At 44.3% G+C, this 18,902-nt stretch overlaps 1 protein-coding gene across 3 annotated transcripts in view; it reads right to left on the bottom strand.

Annotated features, from left to right (window-relative positions):
- NUCB2 (nucleobindin 2) overlaps positions 1 to 18,902 on the bottom strand; it is a 680,179-nt gene that overhangs the window by 454,484 nt on the left and 206,793 nt on the right. For all 3 annotated transcript variants that reach the window (XM_069623774.1, XM_069623775.1, XM_069623773.1), the window contains exon 5: positions 4,121 to 4,224. In XM_069623774.1, the coding sequence (XP_069479875.1) occupies positions 4,121 to 4,224 (104 nt within the window). The remainder of the gene's footprint in view (positions 1 to 4,120; positions 4,225 to 18,902) is intronic.

Here is an 18,902-nt window from a genome sequence, read left to right as displayed (position 1 = left end):
ACACTACACACTGCATTCAGGCCAGTTTCGGGCAGGGCTGCTCAGTCTTTGTCTCTCATGCCAGAAACCAGACAACCACAACAAGAAGTGTATATTGGTCACACACTCCATTCACCCAGGTCCCACCCACAGGAGGTACCCACAACATACAGTCACTGGGAAGGCTCCAGTCAGTCTAGCTGGGCCTTCACAACAATACCATATATGGAACTTCCACCCAACAGCCAGTCAGGGGGAAGGGACAGAGACAGGGCTTCCCAGGACTTTGGGAAAACAAGATAACAGGCAATAGAAAGCAAGAGGCCACAGGGGCCATCTTGTTTCCTATCAGGAATCAACAGATCCCAATGGCAGGGCCAGGGTATCCCAAAATGGAGGACACCCGGAGCACCTGTCAAATTCAGCACAGAGCTGCCACCAGCCCATACCCTGCTCTGGGGCCACCCACAGGTGCCCAAAAACATACACTAGGGGCACAGGGTTGTACCCCTACCCATGGGTGCCATAAGGGTATCCCATGGGTCTGTTCACCAAACCAAAAGAGAGCTGCACTGCCAGGAGTCCCACATGGACTCCGGGGCAGAAAACATAACAGATCACACGGTAAAAACAGAAAAAGGACAAGGATTCAGAGGCCCTGTCCCTCAGATGCATTTCCAGCATCACACACGGGAAATGAAGAGAAGCAGTCTGCTGTGCAGAGGAAGCAGAAGACACTGTAGGCATCGGAGTGAGCTGATGCGTATGCGGTACCCAGTGAGTTCACTAGCATTGTGTGACCCCGGAACGCTCTGATGGCCCTGCTGGCCGTATCTAATTGTTTTGAATGCCCAGCTGATATAAAGAAATTAAACTTGCAGAATAATGAGAATAATGACAGATTACTGAGTTGATACAAAGAAGCTAAAGTGGCATAAAAAGAACTTTGGAACAGACAAAGAAGATATAATTGCGCTTAAAGGTCAAAGTAATCGCCAAAGCCAAGAGAGGGCAATTAAGAAGCAAGTTGATTGTAATCTCTATTGCCAGAGCGAGAAAGAGGCAGTAGTTGGAAATGACCTAAACAAGCATTGTCTAAGCCAAACAGCAAGTTTGAGAAAAACCCATTATTGAAATATTGCAATTGGTTATTTATAACGCACTTAATACCCACAGGGTTCTAATTTGTGTTGCTGTGCGTCGTCTTGCTTCCAGCTTGCCTCTGTGCTATCCTCCCGGCCTTCTGATAGAGAGTATTCAGGAGGAGAGTAGCATAACCTGCATTGTATGTGGCAATCACAAGTGAGGAGTAAACAGCACCAATGTTGTTTCATGTCTTCCAAGAAGAAGTAGACAAAACCGATGCTTTGGAAAGTCAAAATAATTTGCTAGGTTGTTTTAAGTAAAACATTACCACTGAAGTACTTGTAATAGCGTTAGGAGTTTCATTGAGTCCTGGCAGACTAGTATACCAGAGCAACAGACTTTGTAGTAATAGTCCTGGCAGGTGAGTGGACCAGGAGGAAGTCACTGAAGTACTGTGTTGTGGTTAAAGAAAGTGAGGAAGAAGATGTAGCAAGGCCACTAAAGTATATTGTGAACTGCTGTGGAATCATCCTGAGAAAAGCATTATTTTTGATACAGATAAACTGTGGAAGTGCTCTTGATTACTAAGAAGAAGTTGTGTGGAACTCTGCTACAAGTGGAGTGATAAAGACGTGTTGCAAGACGGAACTTTCCTATTTTGAACTGTTGGTTGAAAATCCTGTTTGAATCTGGGCAAGGGGATCTCGCCTAGGTTACAAGGATAAAGTTATCAGGTTCATACTGAGCATAACTATTATTTCTGTTATATTTCAATTGCCATATATTATCTTGTCAAGATTGTTTTATGTATAAGTGTGAGGGTCAGTTTCCTTTTGTGTTGGAGTGTCAGGGTGGGAATGGTGAGGAGTTTGTCAACCCCTTTTGAGTTAATAAAATGGCATTTTATACAAAACCTCTACCAAGTAGGCTGCCTCCCAATTCTGACCCCTCACACCGCTCATCAAGACCCTCCCTAGGGGTGTGGGCAAGAGGGACCTCAATGGGAGGGACTCCTCTCTTGTGGACAAGGACTCCCATTCCGGTAAGTAACTCCCAGTTCACACTATATGGTCTGCCTACATGGAAATCGCAAAGACTGTTAACCCCATTTGGGATTCAACAAATAGTGACATTTTTTCAATTTCTTTAGCTTCAGGCAATGCTTGCTCCCTCCTGAACTCCACTGTCAAAGAGGAACAACATCCCTTTTGTTTGTAATGATTTACATAAAACCATAAGGAACTTTGAATCAGAGAAAGAATTCTATGCAGAGGAGTGCCTCCGACTGGAGAATGTCCTGGAGGAGTAGAGCCACTCTAGAGCGCGGAGAAGGCAGTAGCGTCGAGAGAAAGCTGATCGCCATCAAGACGCTGGAAAGTTGAGGACCCAAGTGGCAAAGAAGCCAAAGTATTGACAGACACGGTAGTGAGAAATTCTCACCTGGTGGCGTGCCCACACTAAAGCTGTGGTGGGTCTGGGACCCATTAACTGATGCAGAGTCCAGGCAGTAGCTGAGTAGGTGGATCCCCGATGTCCGCATGAGAGTCCAACAACTGGAGAGACGGGCAAAGTCAGGGAAGCAACTGCTTCCGAAGAGGTAACGCCGCTGAGAGGGGCGGTCCATTGTATACGAGGTTGGAGAAGACAATGGTTGGTGAAGACACAATGGTTACAGGACCCAAGAAAACTTGAATGCTGGACACGGGCAGACGCACAATCGAGGTGCCGTTAAAGCAAGCCTAGCAAAGGGCCAAAGTGCTTTGAAGATCCCTCAGAAAGCAAGATACAGCAACATCCTTCTTTAGAAAAACATCCTTTTAAATACTTCCGTTTGGAGAGAGATCCAAACCATTGGGCCAGGCAACAGACAAGTACAGAGGATATTGTTACAGCCTCCTTTTTGTTATTTCTTTTTTAAGACGTAGGGCCAGATAGAGGATCGGGATTTAGACCAGGGACTATTTCATTTGGGACATTTGACTAGCACCATTAGTTTTAGTTTGAAAGGCAGGGAAATCACCCTCATAGCAGAAGGGCTACATAGGTGTTTTTATGATTATTTAAATAAAACACGCATAACATGTCACCCCTTAGTCCAACTCCTGGTTTGCCACACTGTCCTTTCCATCACAGTCTATAGCATGGATAAACATTTAGAAAGGTTAACCTTCAGCTGGTTTTAATGAAATCTCAAAAGCATTTAGTGGTGATCTCAAATTTCATTGACCAATAGAAAACTAATGGTTAGTTCCACTCAATGTCAAATTTAAAACAAAAGCAAAATAATGCAAATGTGAAGATGTTTTCTGCAGAATCTTCGCCAAAAAAGATGGCATTCTAACATGGCCACATGTAGCCTTTGCAAAATCACACCAGTTAGAGATTTGACCCTGGTACATCAGAGAAGCTTTGAGTCTTTAGAGAATTCTGGAATTCCTCAATGGTGCTTAGAGAGAATACAATAAGGTGGTGCCACTTTAACAATAGGCAGAGCTCTCTATGGAGCCCCTCTTGCCTTTTCCATGGCGGCCAACTGTAACCAGGAAGAAGGAGCGGCTGCCAAAATAAGGTGAGTAGTGGGTGGGAAAAGTTTTTAAAAAAAATATTAATAAATGAGGTGGGAGCGGAGATGGCGGCAGGGGGATTCGGCTGTCAGGCTGGCTGGAATGCGGGCTTGCCTCATTGGTTCAAGCCTGAGTTCCTAGCCACCCGATTGGCTGGCTTCCTCCGCCCATGTGCTAGTTTTAATTAAACAACTGAAATCTAATTCAATTAAAAGAGCTCTGAGTAAAAGCAAACACTACCAGGTCCAGTCTTGAGCTCTCGATTGCCTTATTGTGCACTATTTTAAATACAACTTGTGTTGTCATAATAGCTAGAATTGAGGTTCTTCCCTTTCAGCACGCGCATTAGAGGGCACCACATCTCTGCCATGATGTTACACCTGGAGTTGTATTTCAAAATCAAGGCATAATTATTTTCTAAGCACAATATAGTAATTTCAAGTCAAATACAATATTGTAACAGAAAAACATGTACAAAAAACATCACTCACTGATTTGATTAACATATCTAAATCTTTTGGTTCAAACGTGTCTGGATTGTTGTGGTTGAGATGCTGAAACTGTTTAAGAAGAGACATATGGTTGATGCCAAAGTCTAAAAGATTAAAACAAAAAGGGTTCATTACTTTACAATTTTGATTTGTCATTACATAAATAATACCAAAGTAGTGATACCACGATAAGCTTTCAAAAATGTTGATGAATAAGCATTATTCTGTTACTTTCAACCCAGACAGTACATCACTGACAATTACACTTTAACTAGTTTGCAAACAATGTCCAGTTTTCAACATTATCTGGTTGATCCAATTATATAATGCTCACTTATAAGGAACTTCAAGGGCAGGCAGTGTTAACGCTCTGGTTGATTTTTGGGGGTGGGCAATGTATTGCACTTACATGGCTCCTGGAGGTGGGAAATGGATTCCACATAGAAGATACAGGCCTGTAGCCTTGGTATTGTAGATTTCTGATGCTAGCCGAGCCATAGCACTCAGAAGATTTATAGGGATAACCTGTCTATTGCACCTAGAAGGTATACGAGGACCGACCGTCTATAGAGCTTGATGATTTAGGAGGGTATCCCGTCTACTGCTGTGAGGGGTCAGAAATGTGAGGCAGACAACTTTGTAGAGGTTTTTCATGAGATGCCATTTTATCAACTTAAATGGGTTTCACAAACGCCTCACTAACCCTATCCTAACAAGGATTTCCCTGCATTTCAAAGTAACTAAAGGAAACACTAACAGAAGGAACCTGCCCCTCACACTTTCATACAACATAATAAGGTGACGGATAGCAATTCAAATCAAAATTCACAGTTCTATTCAGTATACATTTGCTGTTTCTCCTTATAACCTGGGTGAAATCACCTTCCCCAGGAGTTTTACTCTACAGTTCCAAATTGGTCTATTTCCAGCTCGTAACACAATTCAAATAATAAAAGTTCCTCTTGTTCCAAGAAAGTCTCTTACTCAGACTTGAATCAACAGTTCCAAATATTCAACAACTCTATCTCTCCACTGGTGGTAGAGAGTTCAACACAGCATCTTTCAAATAATAAGGATATTTCCACAGTTCACCTTTATCAACAAAAGATGCTTTATCAGGATGACTCCACAACAATTCACAACATCTTTTAGTGGTCCTGCCACTACTTCACAGATTTCGACCACAGTGCAGTACTTTAATGCTTTCTACCTGGTCCATAGACCTGCCAGGTCTACCACTACAAAGTCTCTGCCCTAGTATACTCACCTGCCAGAACTAATGAAAACTTGTACCACTACAAGTGATGTGATTTACTTCAACCAAAGTCTTAACTTTACACTACATCAGTTTTGACTACTACTCCTGGGAAGACATGAAAGACATAGGTGCCATTTATTCCACACTTGTGATTGCCACATGCAATGCAGGCTATACTCCTCTCTTCCTGAATACTTCCTATCAGGAAGGCAGCTCTCCCTCCACTTCTGTTTTCCCTCTTATTCTAACAAATGGCTGATCATTTTTTGTATTTATTAATAATGTGTTTTCACATTTGAAAAAATAAATATACATATACAAAACAGAAAAAAAGAAAAAATAAGGTAACATATGCTCCATTTGTTTAAAACACAATTCTTATACATAAAAGTACCAAAAACACAAATAAACCATATGGAGACAGATACCACTATACAGAAACCGACACAACAACAATCACACAAAATATTTAAAAAATAAGATCATAATCAAATAATAAAGCAACAACCATTGGCATTTAACATTCCGACATTCCAATAGAGAATAACATTTTATAAAGTTTCCATGTCGCCTTCAGGCTAGCCCAGACATGGTATAATGCTATATGTAGATTTACTATCCGTATTCAAACAATAACACCAGAAGTAATCACTTTTTATACTTTCAAAATTAACAAAAAGAGCCCAACAATTTCATATACAGAGGCCCATGCTCGCAACATTCAGTTAAAACATGACGAGATGTTTCCTCTAACCCCAGAATACCACATTACTGACATGTTCTTGAAGATTTATGCAAGGCAAATTCTGGTCCAATGATAAACAGAGGGAGTTTATCTATCCTCATAAGGAGAAGAAATCTGTGCAAAGCTGGAGAAGGGCAGAATTTAAGATACTTTTCATCTATGAATTTATGTATCAGGTTTATAGTTACAGAATGATAGCTTTTAAGAGTTGATAGATGAATACAATTAGAAGTCAAGTCCCACCATTCTAATTTCGTGGTTAAGTTGTATTGTAATCCATAAAGTTCTACATTCCAATTCAGGGTCCAATCAATGGTATCAAAGCTCTTTTCTACCATTCTTGTGAATGTAGTACTAATGTTTGCACTGATTTCTTCCCCCAGCATTTGGAGTAAAGGACATCTTGGTGACATTCTTGATTTCAAATATAACAGCTGTAGGTATTTTATTTGGAGCCACAAGAAATTAAGTCCAACTTCTAATCTTACGATTTCTATTGGGACACAGGGACCCCCGTCCCAATATATTTCGCCAAAATGTCCCCTCTATAGTTTTTGACTAAAGTTAAATCCTTCATACAGAGAGCCTCAAGGCCATAAAGTGAGGTCGCACAAAAGCTTTGCTCATACAACGTTAGTGTATCTAGCATACTATACAGAGGCCTCTCTGAAACATCTAGAGATCATAGAGGGCAGGATAACAGCTTTCCTTTTCTTTTCTGTTATAATGGCAGAGTAGTCGCGTTTAGTTGTTAGTTCCAAGCCTAAGTATTTACTTGTTCAATGCAGATTCCTGCAACCATCATAGGGGGTATTGATACATGCCTATGGCTAAAGTGCATCACCTTTGTCTTCTCATAATGTATATGAAGACCGTTAAGGTCTGCATATCTTTGCAACTCAACAAGAGATCTTTCTAGACCAGAAAAGGTGCTTTCACATAACACAAGATCGTCTGCATAGGACATACAGACCACTTTCTCATGAGCTACAGAGGGGGGAAATTTTGAGCAATCCTCATGCAACCGGGCACATCTGCCAGATACATATTGAAGAGCAGAGGAGCCAAGACGCAACCCTGTTTGACACCTCTCTGGATTGCAAGGGGGCCGTCAAACGCCCTCTGGTGACAATCTCACCAGCACCAAGGTATTCTCGTGAACCCCTCTCACAGCCAACAGGAGACTAGCATGGCAGGCATAGACTTCCATTTTCGACCAGTCTCTCCGCCAACCGCGTCGAAGGCCACACGAAAGTCTGTCACAGCCACATGCAGATAAGGATTGTCCTTAGTTCTTGCCTCCCTACACTGGGAGTGCCTGAGCCAGAGGCAATGCATAGTGCTGGATCCGGCCAGGAAGCCCATTTGAAACTTGTCCAATAGATTGACCGAGTGAGAGCATCTTTCCATGGCGTCCAATATAAGGAAAGCAAACATTTTTCCCTGAGATGTCAAGTATTGCAAGAAGTCAAAAGTGTGCAGGGACAGATCGTTCACCCTTTTTGTAGATGGATACCAGCAAAGAGCTGTGGCATGAGGCAGGTATCATACCTTCTACACAAACCTTAGTAAACAGTAAGAAAGGGAGTTTGGCTCAGAATTCAGGGGATATTTCAGGACAGTATTTGAGAGGCCATTTGGGCCAGGGACACAAGAGTCTTTTAACCTGCAAATTTTAGTTTCAATAATTTCCAAATCAAAGTGCATTTTGAAGTTCTCTTTGCTAATAGTTTTAACCATGTTGGACTTCTTCGCAATAGTAAATGTGTCATGTACATGTTAGCCCACTCATATTCCCCAATGCTGCAAGTCACTTGCTTAGATTTTTGGGACTTAAACTCAACAAGTAATTTCCTAATTTCCCAAGGGTTCTTTATTTTTGCTCTACTTATAAGATGTTGCCTTTGGGCATTAAGACATGAAAAAATGTCCATCCCTTAACCCATCTTAACCCATCTTCTATACCAGTTAAACGCATAGCAAGATATCTATCATGCAAAGATAATCCATACCCTTGTTTGAACATCTCTTTTCACATGGCCCTTTTTCACCTCTCCAGCAACGTTGTCTGGATATTGTCTATTGTTATTACCAGCCAGATGGGAATAGTATCCTTTCTGTATTGTTAGCCTGGACATGTTATCTGTGATCCACATCTCGATTCCATCAGCATTCAGGTCATTTAGAGAGGCTAACACTAGCTATGGGTTAATGGTAAACTTGCAGGCACTTTCCAGATTTTTCTCCGTCCAGCGTATTCTGTTACCTGATGGATTAATTTCAAGAAACCCAACCTGACTTTGCTCCACACAATTATCCCAGCCATCTAGGGTGAGAGTAACGACAGCATGGTCACTAAATTCATTGTACATTACTGTTAGATATCTAACACGAGGGGCCAGGGTAATTGCAGAAACAAATATCGAGAGTGGCCGATTTAGATCCACTTTTCCAGGTATGTTTGCCCATGCGACTTCCATGGTGGACGTACTCAACATAGTCTGTTCCATTTAGCTCAGGTTTACAACAACAGGCATTAAAATCACCCCCAATGTGTATTAAATTTTGTACTCTGGAGGCATATCACCAATTATTTCTGAGACAGACTCCATAGTTGTCTCTGGGATTTCAATACCCAGGGATCGTAAATATTTATAACAATCAGATCAGCTTTGCTACTAGGAAGGCAGACTCGCACGGCCAACATGGACTGGTTTTCTATAAATCGGGAATATTCTAGTGGTTTCAATATGATTATTTACTCCAATTATCAGGCCGCAATAAGGGCGGCCTCGGATTGCCCTTTATGCCATAATTTGACAGGTCTGGAAACTGTCCGTGTTGAACTCCATGAGCAGCATTTTTAGAGAACTGTCTCCCTTCAAGGAGGTGAGAAAAACCTTGTTTATTCCAGCTGCACATTTGCCAGTTTCAATTCTTATGAGAGTGCTTAGGGTCATTAATCAAAATTTGCCAATTCAATATCCTAAGTACATTCTCCTGCCGAGTATTTGTGCTACTTTTCCCTCCAACAGATAGACCAGCCAATTTCATACTTTCTAAAAAGTTACCAGAATCCACTGTCGACCATTCATTTGGAGGCACACTTAATAGCCGGATTCAGCGCATAGCCTAGATCAAGAAACCTGGACTTGTACGATCTGATCAAAACAGCTGTTTTAGAGGACAAACGGTGAACTCAGCAAAATGGTAATTTTGTGTTTTTAATCGGTTCAAAGAAGGTGAGGTCTTGAGTAACTAAGATTCTAAGCGGAAGCATATGATGTAGAATGCACAAAAAGTCACATCTGTTGATGTCCGGCTTATGTTTTGGCAAGCCTTGGGTCGTACATTTAATCGTAAATGTCCGTTCATCTCGGACTCCACAACCTCCACTTGTTGGATGCCAGCTGTTCTTTTCACATTTTTCTCCACATTCCCTTCAGGGGGCTTTCGTGTGACAAAGGCCATTGGCACAACCTGTGCTGGATTATTATCATTGGCCGGATTAAGATGTTCAATGGTAGATTAGCAGATTACCTAGAGTTGAACAATTTCTTTCTGGCTTACATCCTGAATCAGCAAACTCGGCAAGGCACCTTTTTTCCTTAAACATTGTTTCTTCTTTTAGGGATCTTGTTGCTCTTTTTACTCGTAATTAACTCAGGAGATTCTGCTCTTCTCAGGTGCCACAACTTCCAGTAATAAAGAGCAATCATGCTTGGGACTATTCTGTCGCCATTTTTTGTCGCTGTTGTTTCCTGGTGAGGTGAATGGTGGAGATTTCACAGCCTTTGGCAATTGAATACTTTTGAAGCTCAATTGCCTCCTCCTGAATGGAAATCAAATTGAGGTAATTTGCCAGAGAATCGAGGGGGACAGGAATCTGAGCATGGCTCTCAGCTGGCGCAATTAAGTCATCCAGTTCTTTATCAGGGTCTTCAGGATCAAGCTGGCAGACATTTAAGCGTATTACTTAATTGAATATTTTCCCGCTTATACGTTGAAGAACTTTCATAGCAAACCGAATTGCCACTAGTTGGGCCTGCATTTCATTCTGGGAAGCAGACCTATCAGATATAGAATTAGCCATGTACGGATCTTGAGTAGTAGGGCACATATTAGGGGAAACAGACAGTCTCTGCATGCCACTTAGATTAACAGAGGATGCAGACTCAATTTGTACAACTTCAAGTATCGTACAAGTGGGGGCACACGGCTTGGCAATATCAGCCATAGCCGTTTCCGGACAGATTTCCGTTCCTAGAGTGTCCTGTAATGTGTAGCAAAGAGCCAGCAGAGAGATGTTATTATCAAAGGCTGCCATAGAAGGATCAGCTTTATTTACCGGATTAATAGCCTTGTCCTCCTTACTCAGAACAACACTTGGAGGATCAGTTTGAGGTGTGTCATTAGGTATAGTATGGATATCTGCTGAAAGAAAACCAAGTAATAGTTCCAGCTACACCTATCTTGATTGCTAGCTGACATGGGGAGCTTGTCGTTTGCATATTTGGTTTATAGCCTTTTAAACTAGCAGCAGTAGCAGCTTGGGCTTTCTGTTACGGTGCATTTTTCCCTACGTTGTAGGTGTTTGTTGGACTTCTGTGCTTGCCCGGCATTATGAAGGCCCGCTGCATCTAATTAACACTCTGGAAGAGAGGAGAAAATTTAGACAGTAAATCAGCGCGTCACACAGCAAGGCTTAGCCAGCTACAGAGTAATGTGTTGTGAAAGATTTGTAACAGATAGGGATTGTTAAATCACCAGCAGCTTTTAGCAATAAAGCCACCTAGCACGTGCCATATGAAAACTGTTCAACACACAGAAGACTTCGAACACAGGCACGTAGAGTTCAGATTACTGCAGATTAGTAGTTTCCAAAAGAAAATATACAAAGGCTTACTGCTTTACACTCGCTGGGATATTTAACTTTGGGTGCGCAAAGAGGCTCCAAAGTTAATAGGTAGGCTGGAAAAGTGTTAATCATCAACGCAACAAAAGTCACAGGCACAAAAGAAATGTACCACTGCGCCACAGAGCCACTGCGAACACCAGGAACACTCTGAGCAGCACTCCGCCGATAACCCATTGTAGTCCAACTCGCTCTTTGCTTGTTTAGGTCATTTACAACATTTGTTTCTCTCTCATTTGGGCAATATGGCTCACAAAGAACTTGGCTCTTAGTGGCCCTCTTTTGGCTTTAGCAATGTTGGTTCTTATACCTGGGACTCGAAATTGCCCTCCTTTGACTATGACGAAGTCTATGACCTTTACCCGTATAATGATATCCTTCTTGCCCAAAGTTCTAATTCTAACACTTTAGTTTCTTGGTATTATTAGAATTAGAATTGTTATTTTATAATGCACTTAATACCAGGGGGTGGTCTCCAAGTGTTGCATTGGGATTCAAACCTGTTTTGCACTGCGTTGTCTTGCTTCCAGGACAAACACGTTGCCACTGAGCTATTCTTCCTCACCAAATCAGTTCAGTATTCAAAAGCATTGTTACTCTGCCACTTAGTTTGGTTTTCAAAAGTATTACATTGGGCCAGCGGGCGATCACAGAGGGTTCTGGGGTCACACACTTGTAGTGAACTCACCAGGTATTGCACAAGCGTCCACTTGCTGCACTGCCTCCAGATCCTCTGCCTTCTCTCTGCACGCAGCTCTGCAAACTGCTTACTTCTGCTTCCTGCGGGCCACGCCGGTCAAGGAATGGAACACTCCTCGCTCCGGGGACACTCCAGTGCTCGCCTGCCATCGCAGTCCACTTTGCACTGGGGAAAGCTTTTATATTTTACGCTTCCCTCTGTACAACCTTTGCTTACAGGGTCATTGACGGGGAGACCCTGTCACACCGGCCTTGAATCTGCTCATCACGGCAGCTCCAGTGTCTCCCAGTTTCCTTCAACTTCAACGTGGAGTTACGACTTTCCCTCCACATCCCACTACTGTTCTCTACGGCCTGCACCTGAGGGGGTCTTTTATGCCTCCCAGGTGATCCTCACGGCTAATACCACCCCTTGGGCCTGGATCAGGTAGCGGCTGCCTTCCCCTGGCCACCTAGGAGAAGACTAAGTAAGGTCTTTGCAAGAACTCCGCAGGATCCATCACACAGCAGATTATGTATTAGGATAGACCGTCTATTGCGCTTGACCTTGGTATTGCACCTAGAAGATTGATGTCAGCCGTCTATTGCACCTAGAAAATTCAGGAGGATACATAGAAGATATAGCCTTGATATTGCACTTTGAAAATTTATGAGGGTAGCATGCCTTGTGCGCTTATATGTAGTACGATAGCCTGTCTAATGGCCTTTGAATATATTTTGAGGGTAGCCTATTATACAGACAATCTGATCACAGAGCTACATCAAAGACAAAGCTCCACCTGAACCTCAAGGTACGTATTCAAGCACTACTTCAGTGGACATGTGCTGCATGCACGGCTACCCACCCGCATGCATCAGAATGCAGTGACGACCATGACAAATACTCGGTCAAGCTGGACTCAATTCGCCTCCACACACCAGACTAAAACACAAAGCACAACACATATGGAAAAAATGTTGTCTAGCTGAACACATGAGTCTCTTGCACTTGCTCACTCTCTCCTGACCACCTCAGCACCAATCCACATGCCTGACCTTCATGGGTAGCTTACTGGTTCTCAGCCAGCCCACTTAACTCCCTATCATGGTCAAAGGCACACACACATTCTTATCCCTCTGGCAATTTCCCATACCATGGACTTCAGTCCCCCAAGGGCATTCCTATCACAAGCGCGTTGAGGCCATATCAATCGGATAAAGGCACTATATAAATTACGAACTACTACTGCTGCTACTACTACTAATACTACTACTTAGCAGCCCATTGACAGATTCTATTATACCCAGCAGGTATGTCATGCCTCATTTTCTATGTACCCACTTGCACATCACTCTTAGTTCAAAGTAGGACATCTTAGAATATAATTCAAAGTTTCTGTTACGCCCAGTTAGAATATCATAACATATTTCCTATATGTTCAGTTAAACCAACTTGCATGGATTTACCATTCCTCTTCTAGAAGGTTTTACCTTCTGTTGCTTGTACTACAAAGAAGGGCAACCAATGCATTGCATGGGGTTCAAGGGCCATGATTGGCAGAAAAGCTAAAGCCTTTACACTAGTAAAGGGTCTTCCTTGAGACAGTGTCCGATATAAAATTGCAGGGTAGCTGGAGGGGCCTGAACTCAAAGACCCGTACGCTGAAGCCAGCTTGCAAACAATAAAACAGGTTGGTTGGGGGTTCCTGTCATTGTGTGCAAGATACACTCAACAATTAAATCCAGACCATAAAAACACCCACACACAAACATTTGTCAATCATCCCAGAATTTCTGCACTTTGACAACTCACACGATATCCTACACTGAAAATCCTAGTATGCGGCAGGCTTGTTAGCGCTAATTCACTGTGTTTTAACTCCCAGTTTGCTCAAATCAGTTACGTTCCCAGTATGACCATCTTGGTATTTTCTGTTTAAGTTTACCCAACCCCAGGTTATACCAATTTTGATCATTCCGATAAATTTCCCAGTTTGACTAACCAATATACTCAGTTTGACAATCCCAGTATATTCTAAGGTTGACCCATCAATTATAATTCAAGTTTGCTCTATGCCAGTAAATTGATAGTTTAACCGCTCTAGTAATTCTCCGCTTTGCAAATTCACAATGCATTATTATTGCTTTGGCAATACCTAAACGTTCCTATTGTGCACAGTAAGAATAGGTTACTTACCAGTAACTCTAGTTCTCTAGCTTAAGTGCTAGAGTAACTCCTAGTTAGGGTGTTAATCTCCGTATACTTTAATGTCACATGAGGACATTAAATAGACAACAAGTCACTACCATATGAGGAAGATGCACCCTCATTAAATGCCCGCAGCACCCAGAGGCTTTGAGATGGGACCGCCACACCTTCCACGGGAGAGCTCCGGCACAGTTGAATCCAAAATGTGTCTGTCACACTGTGTTGATGGCGCCATGCTGCAGGTGGGCATAAACGGCAGCCGGGCTGGAACGGGACCTGCGGGTGGCCTATGCGGAGGTACCTCAACGAAGGAGATTGCATCAGCTAGCATTCCCTGAATCAGGGGTCTAATCGGCCTGAAAGAAAGATCAGCATGGCGAGATTGGGAGCTGCTGGGGATCCGTGACAGCATTGGCAGCCGTGAAGGGACCCATCACAAAAGACACTTGCTCCCGTGGCAATATTGGCCAGCAAGACTGCAAAGAGGAGATGCGACCTTGGCTGGGGGAAGCACCGGGAGACGGGTCTGCCCGGACAGACGCTGGGAACGGGGACTCCCTGGGGCTGGCGAGAACATGACTGGGTTCCGTGCTAGCAGGGCATCTTCAGATGGCAGTGGGAAGAAAGACCCACAGAGTGCTTAGTGGAGGAGGCTGATGAGAGATAGGGGGCATGGGGTAGGTGAGTCATTGGGCCCCCTCAGAGATTCAGTGATCACCTTAGAAGCTGGTACTGGGAGACTGAGAAAGGAGAGCACTATTCCTCCCCCACCCCCCACCTCTCCCTGGCCGCGAGCCAGGGGAGGAGGCCACTGGATAAGTGCTAGGGCGAAGGAATCCCATGGGTGTGATGCACAACTGCCAGGCAGGGGGCCCGCAAGGGCAGTGCCGAAGAGGCTGGTGGGTGCTGGTGTCGATTGGGTAGAGGGCCTGGTAACCTGTGAGATTCATGAAGGACCAGGCCACCAGTCTCAGCGGCAGTGGGGTGATTAGCAGGGAAGGGAAAGTGGGAATGAGGTGAAGAAAAGCATAATTTTGACAGGTTTCCGAAATTTAAGGAGGACCAGCTCAAGTCTGAGAGGAGCAGGGAGGTTGTTCCAAAGCGACGCACCAGCCAAAGAGAGACCTGTCCCCCACTTTCTGCTCGGAAAACCGTTTGACAAGCAGAGAGTTAGAGGAGCGAAGGGCTCTAGCAGGGAAGTATCTAGGAAGGGGAAGTTGGATATAGCGTGGTTACAGGCCCCAAAAAGCCTTGTGGATGATGCAGAGGGGGCCAGTGGAGAGATTTTAGGGCTTGAGAGATACAGTCCCTGGGCCTGAGGTCAAGGATAAGTCTTGCAGCCCTATTCAAGATTAGCTGAAGGGGCGTAGGGAGGGAAGTGGGAGATTGAGGAAGAGGCTGTTGCAGTAGTCCAGCCTAGAGAGGACCAAAACTCTGGAGACGTTGAGCTTCTGGGGAAAGGCGAGGAAAGGGAGAATGCCTCGAAGGAGGTGAAGCTGGAAGTGGGCCTTATTGGCAAGGTCCAATATGTGCGAGGTGAAGGAGAGAGCAGAGTCGAAAATGACCCCAAGGTTTAGGCCTCACATGATGGTGAGGGTAGAGGGCCCAAGGAGGGAAGCCAAAAAGTAGGAGAGGAAACGGGGCGCAGGTGTCCCCACAAGAAGGATCTCATGTCTAACTGGCATTAAGACAGAGTTCATTAGCCGCACACCATGCCTGGATGGCGGTCAAACCATCGGGAATATGAGAGGAGGTGGTAAATGGAAGTTTGAAGGAAAGCTGTGCGTCATCAGCATAACACTGGAAATGGGGAGAGAAGGAGAAGATCATGTGACAGAGGGGTGAGATAGATGTTGAAGAGCCACAGCGATAGGATAGAGCACTGGGGGACGCCGCAGGTAGAGAGTGACGTGGTGGAGGAGAAAGGGCCCAGTTGCAGATGGGAAGGATAGTTAACGAGGAAAGAGGTCGGCCAATCCAGTGCCCGACCCGTGATGCCGAGGATATCGCAGAGCTGTTTTATGAGTATTGAATGGTTGACCATGTCAAAGGCAGAGGAGAGATCAAGGAGAATGAGAACAGCAGGAGAGTTAAGAGTCCAGATTTGCGAGCATGTCTTCACGGGTGTTCAGGAGAGCAGTTTCCGTGCCTCTGGATGACCGGAATGCAGATTGATGGTCATGGAGGCAACCAACAAGTTCAGTCTGAAGGTTCAGTTGGGGGGTGGAGGGGACACAACTTCTCCAAGTGTTTACCCAGGAAGGGGGTAGTAGAGATAGGGCAATAGTTTTATTTTTGGAAACAATTTTTATTCATTTTTATAACAACCAAACATACAAAAAACAAAACTTAGCGGTGCATGTTATACATTATTGAATATTTCGTATCTTGTTAAACTATAACCGCTACCTACCCTTTAACCTCCCCCCCCTTAATTTGAGCCTACTCCATTTCGCCTTCCGCCGTTATATCGTCTTGGGATGTTCTGTCTTCTGGGAGGTATCATCCCGCTTACACATACCTGGGTGGACCCAACCAATGTAGCCACTAAATGCCTCCAGGCCGTCAGTGTATCTGCCTCTTACTGCCCCACCTCTACTGGCTGCTTCGGTCCATACCACCGTTTCAGTTTCAGCCCACCTCTTGAGGTCATTCCACCACACCACTACCTTTGGCCTATTACATGCTTTCCAGTCCATAGCAATACTGCGCTTGGCCAAAATGTAAACCAGGTCTTTAAATTTGCTCACGTGCTTTAGCTTGCGAGGTCTGGTGAAGCCCCGCCCCCCAAAAAATACATGCCCACATCGACTCCACATCTAGCGTGATCCCCTTTTCTGTCAGGCGGTGGGCCACTTCTTTCCAGAATTTACTAATTTCCGGGCATGACCAGAACATATGGGTCATTTCCGCATTCACTTATCCACATTTGGGACATGATTGTATTTCTGCGTTTTTAAAATCGGGCTATCCTCTGAGGGGTCATGTATGCTCTATGAGTTACGTATAGCTGGATCTGTTGCAGCCTTTCATTTGTGGACACCTTCTTATGATACCATTGAGCTCTCTCCCACAGCCCGTCATTCATACATTTCCCCACTTCCTCTTCCCACTCCTGTTTTAGCTGCGTTACCTCTTTCCCCACCCTGCTCATCAATAGTTCATAAATTCGGGAAACCTCGTGCCCTCCCTCTGATGTCATAGATTGTTTCAATGGTTGTATCGGGCTGGTCTTCCAGCACTATTTCAGACCATGTTTCTTTGACTCGTCGCACCAGTCTGGTATATGTGAAGTGTTGCCTTTGATGTAGGCCCGTTTCCTCTACCAATGCGTTAAACTCCAATATCTTCCCATCTTGCCATAGGTCTCCCATTGTTGCAATGCCCACCGATTCCCAGTGCATGCATATTGTTTTCCTCCATTGCATGCCCCCTTTGGTTAGTGGTACTAGTGGTATCTGGGGGGAGCACGGGGTCGGGTTCTCCATGGCCTGGCAAGCTTTCCGCCACATTTGCCATCCCAATTCCTACATTCTCGTACCCCCCTTAGATAGGGCGATAGTTAGCTAGGCAGGAGGGGAAAGCAGACTGCTTTTTTAGGAGTGGGTACGCAAGGGAGTGCTTGAGAAAAAGAGCCAGTGGCGAGGTAGTGATTGTAGAAATCATCAAGAGCCGTGGTGAGAGGCGATGTTGTCCTAGAAGAGCAGGGGGTCTAGAAGAGCAGGGGTTCTAGAAGAGCAGGGGTTCTAGAAGAGCAGGGGTTCTAGAAGAGCAGGGGTTCTAGAAGAGCAGGGGTTCTAGAAGAGCAGGGCTGCATCTGTTTGGATCAGACCTTCATGGAGCAGACAACTTTAGAGACTTTATCGAGTGTTATGGGCAGGAGGGAGTAAAGTGCGGAGGGTGGAGGAAGGGAAGCCAAGAAAGGCTGGCGAGCTGGAGCAGGATTGGAGGTGGGTGTGGTAAAGAGTGAGGACAGGATGTCCTGAATTTTAGAAAGATGAGGCATGGGAGGCCAGAGCGGTGCAGAGAGCCTGGGAAGGAAGGAAAGAAAGAGGTGGCGACTGCGGATGGATTGGCAAGTTCCTTGCAGATTGTGAAGAGTTCAGCCGTATGTTAGTGGCTCCAGACATACGGGCTTGGATGTGGGCCTTCTTATTGGAGTGGATAGAGAAACGATATTGCCTTTGGAGCAGGAGACAGGCCAGTTTGTCAGAGGATGAACTGCCACTCCGTTCAGCAACTCTGCACTTGCATTTCAGGGATGCTAGAGCGAAGTTATATCAGCAGTTGCACTTGGAGGCAGGCTTCAGGCGTTGTTAGGCAAAGTTTTTATGCAGTACCCTTTGGGTGCACTACAACAACTTTGACTACAGGTAATAGGAAACCCAACCTTTGGTATAAGCTTGTACTACACAGTTTGGTAGCGTGTTGAGCAGCCAGGCTTATCTCAAGAGGGGTCAATGTGAGCTGTAGAGGAGGTTACACAGAGATTCAGTGACAAGTATTCAAATAAACTCTTCCACACAAGGTTTCTTGAATAAACAATTATTAATCACTCAGTTAAAATAAGCCTTCTTCAGAAGGGAGCAATATAAAAGCAACACACACACACTTCAAAACTGCACACTCTAGTTTCTAAATCAGTTAAGACCCTTTTGGGATGGCCCGCAGACACAGCCTACACCCTCAAGTGACTTCAATAGCTAGGGTGCTGGGACATTAATATCTTACTGTTTGCATTTAGAATACTCTTAGAAGTTGGTAAAAGGAAAAGGTTATTAGAACAACAAGAGACCACAAATGTTCTAAAGCAGGCAAATACTTTTGTATCCCCTAAGTAGAGTCATTCAATATAACAGGCTAAGCCAAAGTCAATGGGCAAAAGTCTATAGGATGAAGCACTACTGGTAGTTAAGTAGAAAAGTCTTTGCATAATGTTTTAGAAGTCTTTGAAGAAAAGAAGAATCAAATGTAGGG

This window comes from Ambystoma mexicanum, chromosome 11 (genome assembly GCF_040938575.1).
Source record: "Ambystoma mexicanum isolate Mex_15411 chromosome 11, UKY_AmexF1_1, whole genome shotgun sequence".
NCBI classification, from domain to species: Eukaryota; Metazoa; Chordata; class Amphibia; order Caudata; family Ambystomatidae; genus Ambystoma; species Ambystoma mexicanum.
This window is presented reverse-complemented; position numbering and strand designations above follow the sequence as displayed.